Source organism: Oenanthe melanoleuca, chromosome 3, assembly GCF_029582105.1.
Source record: "Oenanthe melanoleuca isolate GR-GAL-2019-014 chromosome 3, OMel1.0, whole genome shotgun sequence".
Taxonomy (NCBI): Eukaryota; Metazoa; Chordata; class Aves; order Passeriformes; family Muscicapidae; genus Oenanthe; species Oenanthe melanoleuca.
The window spans coordinates 727,021-736,132 of NC_079336.1; the positions used below are offsets into that span (position 1 = coordinate 727,021).

The 9,112-nt window shown below is 67.8% G+C and overlaps 1 protein-coding gene across 1 annotated transcript; it reads left to right on the top strand.

Moving 5' to 3' along the window:
- The first annotated feature begins 1,472 nt into the window (after positions 1–1,472).
- Positions 1,473–9,097, top strand: GAREM2 (GRB2 associated regulator of MAPK1 subtype 2). The gene is made up of 7 exons (XM_056488871.1): positions 1,473–1,584; positions 2,325–2,467; positions 2,818–2,974; positions 4,538–4,668; positions 5,483–6,589; positions 7,100–7,263; positions 7,340–9,097. The coding sequence occupies exons 1-7, from the start codon at positions 1,473–1,475 to the stop codon at positions 8,190–8,192; spliced, it is 2,667 nt and encodes an 888-aa protein (XP_056344846.1). The 3' UTR covers positions 8,193–9,097.
- The last annotated feature ends 15 nt before the right edge of the window (positions 9,098–9,112 follow it).

The following is a 9,112-nucleotide window of genomic DNA, read 5'->3' on the forward strand; positions in this document are numbered from 1 at the left end:
CTCCTCCTGCTGATGCGTCCTCCTTGCTGTTCCCATCCATCTCCATCCCCATCCCATCTCCATCCCCATCCATCTCCATCCCATCCCCATCCCGGCTCCATCCCCATCCATCTCCATCCCCATCCCATCTTCATCCCCATCCCATCCCCATCCCCATCCCAGCTCCATCCCCATCCCAGCTCCATCCCCATCCATCTCCATCCCATCCCATCTCCATTCCCATCCCAGCTCCATTCCCATCCCAGCTCCATGCCCATCCCGCCTCTATCCTATCCCTGCTCTGCTCCTTCCCTGTCCCCTCTCCTTTCCTACAGGTGTTTCCTCCCTTTCCCTGCTCCTTTCCCATCCCTGCTCATTCCCTACAGCTCCTCCATCGTTTTCCCTGTTCCTTCCCCATCCCTGGTTCATCCCATCCCTGTTCCTGCTCCATCCCTTTCCCTGTTCCCCTCCGCTCCATCCAATCCCTGCTCCGCCCTGTCCAGCAGCTTGCGGGGGACAGCGACGGGGACAGGGGACAACACGGGGTGACACGTCCACAGGGTCGGGCACTGGCCCTGCAGGCCACTCCTTCATCCTCCTCAGCCCAGCTCCAGCGGCCCAGGGAGCGGGGCTGCAGCCAGCAGAGCACCGGGGAGGGGGAGCAGAGCTGGGCCGGGGCTTCTCCAGCCCGGGCCGTGAGTGACCGAGGGCTGCGGGGACACAGCGGGTCCCGTGTCCCCAGCTCAGGGTGCCGAGTGCCCGCTCGGGGTGCCGGTGATGTCCCTGCCGAGGGTCCCCCGGCTGTCACGTCCCCGGTTCCCTCTCCCGGTGCCGGTGCCGTTTTTGCTCCGTGTCTGTGCGGCAGCGCCGGGCCGGGGGGTCCCGGCCGGGACACCGGGGTGTGGGGCGGCATCGGGGTCCCCCCGTCCCCCACTGGCGCCTTGTGCCCCCCGCAGCCCCCGCCTGGAGCCCCCCGGCAGCTCCCGGCGGCTCCGCGGCTCCAGCAGCGGGACGGGAAGGGGGGAGGATTCCCGGGGCGCCCCCGGCCCGTTCCCTCTGCGGCCAGAGAGAGCCGAGCCCCGAGAGCCCGGAGCGAGCCGGGGCTGAGCCCCCGATCCCCGCCGGGGGATGCCCGGCCCGGGGGGATGCCCGGATCTCTGGGGGGATGCCCGGATCCTGGGGGGACACCCGGATCTCCGGGGGGATACCCGGATCTCGGGGGGGATGCCCAGCCCTGGGGGGGATGCCCGGTCCCGGGGGGATGCCCGGCCCCGAGGGGGTGTCCCGCACGGGGGTCCCCGCCCGCCGCCGCCGCCCCCACCCCGCCGCTGGGGGGGTTCCGCCTGCCGGGGCGGGCGGGCAGGAGGGGCCGGGGGCGGGCGGGGGGCGGCTCCTCCTGCCCCGCTCCCGCCGCCCCCCGCCCCCGGCCCCGGCCCCGGCCCGGCGGCGGCGGCGATGGAGCCCGGCCCGGGGCCGGCCTGAGCCGCGATGCGATGGAGAAGCTGGCGGCGGGGCTGGCCCGGCTCCGCTGGAGCCCCGCGGCGCTGCCCCTCGACGCCATCGTCAGCCAGTGCCGCCTGCCCACCCTCGTCTGCCTCGGGCAGGGTGAGCCCGAGGGGGAGAAGTCTGGAGGGACGAGGAGGAGGAGGAGGGAGGGAGGTTGGAGTGATGGGGAGGAGGAGGAGGAGGGTGGGAGGAAGGCTGGAGGGACCAGGGGAGGGAGGGAGGATGGAGGGACAGAGAGTGGGGCTGGAGTGATGAGGAGGAGGGAGAAAGGATGGAGTGATGAGGAGGAGGGAGGGGTGGAAGGCGGAGGGATGGGGAGGGAGGGAGGGAGGAAGGCTGGAGAGTGAGGACGAGGAGGGAGGGAGGTTGGAGTGATGAGGGAAAGGGAGAGACGAAGGACGAAGGGACCAGGAGAAGGGAGGGAGGGAGTCTGGGGGGACGAAGAGGAGAGAGAGAGCCGGGAGTGATGAGGAGCAGGGATGGGGAAGAGAGGAAGGCTTGAGAGTGAGGAGGAGGAAGAGGGGAAGGCTTGGAGGGAGGGATGAAGAGGGAGAAGGAATGCTGACCGGAGAAGTGAGGAGGAGGAGGAGGGAGAGAGGAGCAGGCTGGAAGAGGCTGAAGGGATGAGGAGGAGAAAGACCGGGGGGACCAGGAGAAGGAAGGAGCCTGGAGTGCTGAGGAGGAGGAGGGAGGGAGGAAGGCAGGGCCAGGTGAGACCCAGCTGCTGTCCCGGCTCCGGGGCTGCTCCGGGGCTGGGGCTGGGGGGCCGGGGCTGCCCCTCGGGGGGTCCCTGAGCTCCTGCCCTGTGGGGATGTGAGGGGGGAACTTGTGGGGCCCAGGCTGCCCCCACTGCCCCAGCACCACCCCACTGTCCAGGGTGACACTCTGCAGCTGCTGGCAGCGGGACCGGGAGCCACCGTGTCCCCTCGCCACCCTCCCTGGGACACGACCAGGCTGTGACCCGCAGCCCGGGCTGAGTGGGGTACCGGGGGGTTCCGGGGGCTCTGGGGGTGTCTCGGGGTCCCTGGGGGGTGTCTCGGGGTCCCTGGGGGTGTCTCGGGGTCCCTGGGGGGGTCTCGGGGTCCCTGGGGGTGTCTCGGGGTGCCTGGGGGGCTCTGGGGTGCCGCGGTTCTGCAGCGCTCCCGGGGGGAGCCCGCGCCGGCCCCGACTCAATAAACTTCTTGTTTGCGGCGGCTGCAGCTTTTCAGGGGGGACAAAGAAATTGTTTCCCGGGCAACTGGCGGCTCTTGGCAGCGGCACCTGCTCATCCCTCGCTCCGTCCGTCCGTCCGTCCGTCCGGCGGAGCGGGGGCGGGGGCGGGGGTGGTGACAGCCCTGTCCCCCCGCAGGTGAGCGCGTGGAGGGGGTGACAGCCCAGGACGTGCTGCTGGTCCACTCGTGCCGCCAGTGGACAACGGTGACAGCCCACAGCCTGGAGGAGGGACACTACGTCATCGGGCCCAAAATCGACATCCCGCTCCAGTACCCAGGTGGGGGGCTGGGCACAACGGGGACAGCGGGAATCGTGTCCTGAGCCCCCAGTAAAGTCCAGTCTGGGGCAGGAGATGCTCTGGGCGCTGCCCCCAGCCCTGGCAGAGCTGCAGGGGCTGCACAGGGAGGGGATACAGGGATGGGATGGGATGGGATGGGATGGGATGGGATGGGATGGGATGGGATGGGATGGGATCAGATGGGATGGGATGGGATACAGGGATGGGATAATGGGATGGGATGGGATGGTGGGAGGATGGGATGGGATGGGATACAGGGATGGGATACAGGGATGGGATACAGGGATGGGATGCAGACAGACAAGGGATACAGGGATGAGGATGGGGTAGGATGGGATAGAGCTGGGAATGGGCGAGAGATGGGATGGGGAAAAGGGACAGGGATGAACTGGATAGGATGTGAAAGGGATGGGAACAGGGAGAGTGATGAGGATGGGCTGGGATGGGGCTGGGGAGGAGCTGGGGCTGGGATGAGGATGAGGATGAGGATGGGGCTGTGTTGGGGCCGGCAGCCCAGACGAAGGTGCTGAGCTGCCTCTGCCGGCAGCCGCCAGAGCCTTAATGACCCCTCTAAGTGCTCCATGGCGGTAATGAGTCCTGCTAATAAATAAATAATGGGAAATGGAGCGGGGGAGGGGTTAATCACCCGTCCCAGGGGATGCAGGGGGGCTGGGCAGTGTGTTAACAGCGTTCGGGGGCTCCCCGCGCCCAGCGCTGCCCGGGCATGTGGCGCTGGGCCGGCTGCAGCCTCGGCTGCCCAGGGCCAACGAGCAGCTCTGGTGTCCCAGCGCTGCCGCCCGGGATTAATATTCCCCTCAGGTCCGGCCCCGGCTGCCGATGCCGGCGGCGGCTTCGCTGTGGCTGCAGCTGCCCCGCTCCCGTCCCTTTCTTCACCCGTTCCTGCCTTTCCCTCTCCCATCCCTGCCTTTCCCTCTCCCATCCCTGCCTCTCCCCTCTTCCATTCCTGCCTCTTCCCCATCCCTGCCTTTCCCCTCTCCTGTTCCTGCCTTTCCCCTCTCCCATCCCTGCCTTTCCCCTCTCCCATCCCTGCCTTTCCCCATTCCTGCCTTTCCCTCTCCCATCCCTGCCTTTCTCCTTTCCCATTCCTGCCTTTCCCCGTTCCCTGCCCGATGTCTCTCCCACCCGAGCTGCGGGGTCACTGCACCCTGGCAGGGCTGGGACAGGATTTTGGGGGGTAATGGGCACCCCTTGCAATCTGGGCTGTTCTGGGTGTGTTCTTCCATTCACAGGAACGCTTCTGGGGGGTCCCTGCAGCTCTGGGGGTGCCGAGGGCCATTGCTGAGACACCCCCGTGTACCCCGTGCCTTGTCCCATGCAGAAACCCCCCAGAGCTGCTGTGGGGGGGGGTGCAGGGCCGGGGGCTGCTCTGGGGTCCCCTTGCAGCACAGGGGTGTCCCCAGAGATGTGGGGGGACCCCAGGCTGCCTCAGGGGTGGCTGCCCCTGTGAGGGGCTGTGCTGGCCCCAGGTCCCTGTGAGGAGCCGGGCTCCTCTCACCTGGGCGGGCTCGGGGGTCCCTGCAGGGAAATTCAAGCTGCTGGACCAGGACCGGGACCTCCGTGAGCCCGTGCAGTATTTCAACAGCGTGGAGGAGGTGGCCAGCACCTTCCCAGACCGCATCTTCGTCATGGAGGCCATCACCTTCAGCGTGAAGGTCCTGGGCTGCAGGGACAGGGCTGGGGCACCACGGAGTGCTGGGGGATGGCAGGGGACACCGAGCACTGGGGTGGGGCAGGAGGGAACATTGGGGAGTAGGGGTGACACAACAGGGAGTTGAGTGCCGGGACATCGGGAGAGGACGGTGGGACAGCAAAGGTTGGTGGGGGGACAGCAGGGGTGAGTGGTGGGATTTTGGGGGTATTGGTAGGACACCAATAGGGGTGGTGGGAATAAAGGGGGCAGTGTGGGAAAGCAGTGGGGGATGCTGGGACATCAGGATGTGACAGTGGGACAGCACCGAGTGGTGGTGGGACATCAGGGGTGGTGGTGGGATATCAGGGACGGTGGGGGGATGTCAGGGGTGGTGTTGGGGATATCAGGGATGATGATGGGATGTCAGGGATGGTGTTGGGGATATCAGGGATGATGATGGGATGTCAGGGAAGGTGGTGGGATGTCAGGGAAGGTGGTGGGATGTCAGGGATGGTGGGGGGATGTCAGGGAAGGTGGGGGGATGTCAGGGGTGGTGGTGGGATGTCAGAGATGGTGGTGGGATGTCAGGGATGATGATGGGATGTCAGGGATGATGATGGGATGTCAGGGAAGGTGGTGGGATGTCAGGGAAGGTGGTGGGATATCAGGGATGGTGGGGGGATGTCAGGGATGGTGTTGGGGATATCAGGGATGATGATGGGATGTCAGGGATGATGATGGGATGTCAGGAATGATGATGGGATGTCAGGGGTGGTGCTGGGGGGTCGGGGGCCCGGCGCAGGGCAGCGGGTGCCACGTCGGGGCTGTCCGGGCAGGTGGTGTCGGGGGAGTTCAGCGAGGACAGCGAGGTTTACAACTTCACGCTGAACGCGGGGGACGAGCTGACGCTGATGGGACAAGCGGAGATCCTGTGCGCCAAGACGGTGAAGGAGAAGTCGCGCTTCAACACCCTGCTGCGCAAACTGGGCAAGGCGGCCCCGGCGGCGGGGGCGCGGCAGGTGAAGGGCAAGATGCCGTGCCTGATCTGCATGAACCACCGCACCAACGAGAGCCTGAGCCTGCCCTTCCAGTGCAAGGGCCGCTTCAGCACGCGCAGCCCGCTGGAGCTGCGGCTGCAGGAGGGCGAGCACACCATCCGCAGCATCATCGAGAAGGTTCGGCTGCCCGTCAACGTGGCCGTGCCCAGCCGGCCCGCCCGCAACCCCTACGACCTGCACGCCATCCGCGAGGGCCACTGCTACAAGCTGGTCAGCATCATCTCCAAGACGGTGGTGCTGTGCTGCATCCTGCGCCGCGAGGAGCTGGTGCCCTTCCATTTCCTGCTGCTGACCGACATGCCGCGCTTCCAGCTGCCCGAGGGGCTGCTGGCCGGGGACCCGCAGCTGGAGAAGCTGCTGCGGGACAGCGCCGCGTATTGCCACGACCGCTTCAACCCCGACGAGTACTCGCGGGCGGTGCGCGAAGCCAAGCCGGACTTGCTGGAGGAGTGTGCGAGCCCGCGGCGCCTGCGGCTCTGCCTGCCCGCCTGCGCCCGCGACGAGCTCAGCCAGCCCCTGCAGCGCCTCTCGCTCTGTGCCTGCGGCTCCGGGGGTCCCCGGGAGCCCCCCGCCCGCTGCCAGCCACCGCGGGGGCTCGGCGGGGGCACCCCGCGCCCGCCGCTGCCCGACTTCCCCGACCCCGAGCGCGAGTACATGACGCCCGACTGGGCCGAGCCCGAGTTCAGGACTCAGGAGCCGCTGGAGATTCCCTACGAGGAGCTGTGGAGCAATCCCAGCCCGGAGAGCTGCTGCGAGCTGGGCAGCGGCGGCGGCCGGCCGGACCTCGTGTCCTTCGGGGCTGTCACCCCGCGGGGCTCCCCGCACCGCCCCGGGGACGAGCCCCGCGGGGACACCCCGCCCCCGGTGCCACCCAAATCGGAGGCGGTAAGAGCCCGCTGCTGTCCCCAGGGATGGGGGAAAGCATCGCTGGGGTCCTGCCAGCCACTCCCCCAGCCCCATGGCAGGGCAGCCCGACCCCCTTCCTGTCCCTTGGCCCTGCGGTCCCTCCCCAACTCTGCTTGGTCACCCAAATCTTCAGACCGCAGCTCCCCAGGGCTGCCCGTCACCAGATCCTCGGGGACATCCTGAGGTACCCCCGGCTCCCCAGGGCTCACTGCACCATCGAGTACCCGAAGCTCTTGGGCTGCCCGGAACCGTGGGGTACCCAGATCCTCTGGGCTTCCCTACATTCCAACATTTCAGGCTCCCCTTCACCACGGGGTACCCCAATATTTCCGTCTCCTCGCACCATGGCGTAGGACGGCCCCAAATCTCCCCCCTTGCACCCGGAGCTGCGTGGCTCGGCAGGAGCGGCTGTCCCCGAGCCCCATCACCCCTCGAGCCGCGGGGATCCCCAGCTCTCCCCAGAGCCCTGACGGCGCTGCCCCGTTCCAGGTGAAGGAGGAGTGCCGGCTGCTGAACGCGCCCCCGGTGCCGCCCCGGGGCGGCCGCCCCCCGGCCCCCTGCAGCCCCCCGGCCCCCCTGCACTGCCCGAAGCTGGCACCCGCGCCCTCGCCCAGCCCCAGCCTCTCCTACTACTCCTCGGGGCTCCACGACGGGTGAGTGGCTCTGCGGACACCAGGGTGGGTGGGGGGTACCTGGAGCCTGATGGTGACCCTGCTCTCGCCCCGGCAGCTCGGCCCCGCGGAGCGGCAGCGGCTCGCCCTCTCCCGACGCCTACTCGCTGTACTGCTACCCCTGCACCTGGGCCGACTGCAAGGCTGCCGAGCCCCCCGGGCGGCCGCTGCCCCCCGCCCAGCCCGCGCCCAGCTCCTGGTCCGACCCCTGGCCGTTCGCCGAGCCGGGCGCCGGGCCGGGCAGCGGCTGCTCCACGCCGCTGCTGGGGGCCGAGCCCCCCCTGAAACCCTTCCGCAGCTGCCCCCGCATCAAGGCCCCGCACCCCCAAAAGCGCTTCGCTCCCTTCGGGGCGCTCAACCCCTTCGCCGGCCCCGCCGAGTGGCCGGAGAGTCCCGAGTGGTCCAAGGCGCCTTCGGCCCCGGCCGCTCCTTCCTCCTCCTCCTCGCCGGAGCCCTTCGCCCCCGCCGAGGAGCCGGCGGCTCCCCCTCGGCCCCCCAAGGGCTTGGACGGGGACGGCATCGTCATCCGTGGGGCGGCCCCGCTGTCCCCCGCCGTCCTGCGCGGGGCCGAGGGTGTGACCCGGCTGTACCTGGCCCAGGGGGTCATCGAGGTGCCGCCGGCGGCGCGGGGCGATGGGGGAGCCCCTCCGGCCGCGGCCCGGCCCGGCGGGGACAGCCCGGCCTGGCTGCCCCCCGCCGATCTGTCGGCGCTGTCGCTGGAGGAGGTGTCCAAGTGCCTGCGCTTCATCGGCCTCTCCGAGGACGTCGTGAGCTTCTTCGCCCGCGAGCGCATCGACGGCAGCATCTTCGTGCAGCTCAGCGAGGAGATCCTGGCCGACGATTTCCGCCTCACCAAGCTCCAGGTGAAGAAGATCATGCAGTTCATCAAGGGCTGGCGCCCCAAGATCTAGTACCACGCTGGGAGGGGACCCCAAATCACCTGGATTAGGGCTCTGGGTGGCCCCACTCCCGTCCCTCTCTGATGCTGCAGGTTCTCCTCGCCCCTTGCCCAGCCCTCCCCTCTTTCCCCGTTTTAACACTGGACAGTAATTTTGGCCCCTACGGGCTGGAAAACACTGGATTTTGCGTCGGCTGGTTTAACTTAATCCTTGTGGATTAGCATAATAAATGTATGGGAGAGTAATGAGCCCCCAGAGAAGGCCTTTGCTCAGGGAGGAGGGGAAGGGGGGAGGATGGATGCTCTGAGGGATCTCTCCCCTCCTTGCAGACCCTTCCCATCTCCTGAGACAGGATTCATGTCCCCCTCCACGGGCAGATGCTGCTGTCAGAGCTGCTCCTTGGGGGCCTGCAAGGAAGGCCCCTCAACCTGAGGGATCCCAGCCCTGCTCCCAGAGCAGGGGCAGGTTCTGGGAATGCTGAACTCCCCAGGAGGGCTGAAGGTCGTTACCAGCCCTGTGCCTCACCCAGCACTCAGCAGAGGCAGATGAGATTATGTCTAGGCCCGGTTTTGGTCTGGGAGGTTTGAAGGACAGGGAGAGGTGACAGGAAGAGCAACAGCATTCAGCTCCTGGCCCAAGGCCTGCCAGGGAGCAGGAAAATGGCTGGAAGCTGGAAAGGAAGCCAGGGAGGGGGGGCAGACCAGTGACAGGCGCCTGGAGATTTAAAGCCTTTTAGTTTAACTTGATCTCTCCCCACGGGGGGCCCTTCTGGCCCTTGGCTGCTCCATCTGCAATTACAGGCGGGTCCATCTGCCAGGATCACCCTGCAGCAGAGCGAGCTGCAGGCTCCTCACAGCCCCCGAGTGATGGCAGAGGTGACAGTGCTCTGTCCTGCACTGCTGCCATCCTGCCCTCCATGGGACCCAGCACAC

Excerpts from the sequence above, each read along its gene's own strand:
- GAREM2 (XM_056488871.1), top strand. The coding sequence starts at position 1,473 with ATGGAGAAGCTGGCGGCGGGGCTGGCCCGGCTCCGCTGGAGCCCCGCG. Across the intron at positions 4,669-5,482 it reads CCATCACCTTCAGCGTGAAG|GTGGTGTCGGGGGAGTTCAG; the intron begins GTCCTGGGCTGC and ends CTGTCCGGGCAG. Across the intron at positions 6,590-7,099 it reads TGCCACCCAAATCGGAGGCG|GTGAAGGAGGAGTGCCGGCT; the intron begins GTAAGAGCCCGC and ends GCCCCGTTCCAG.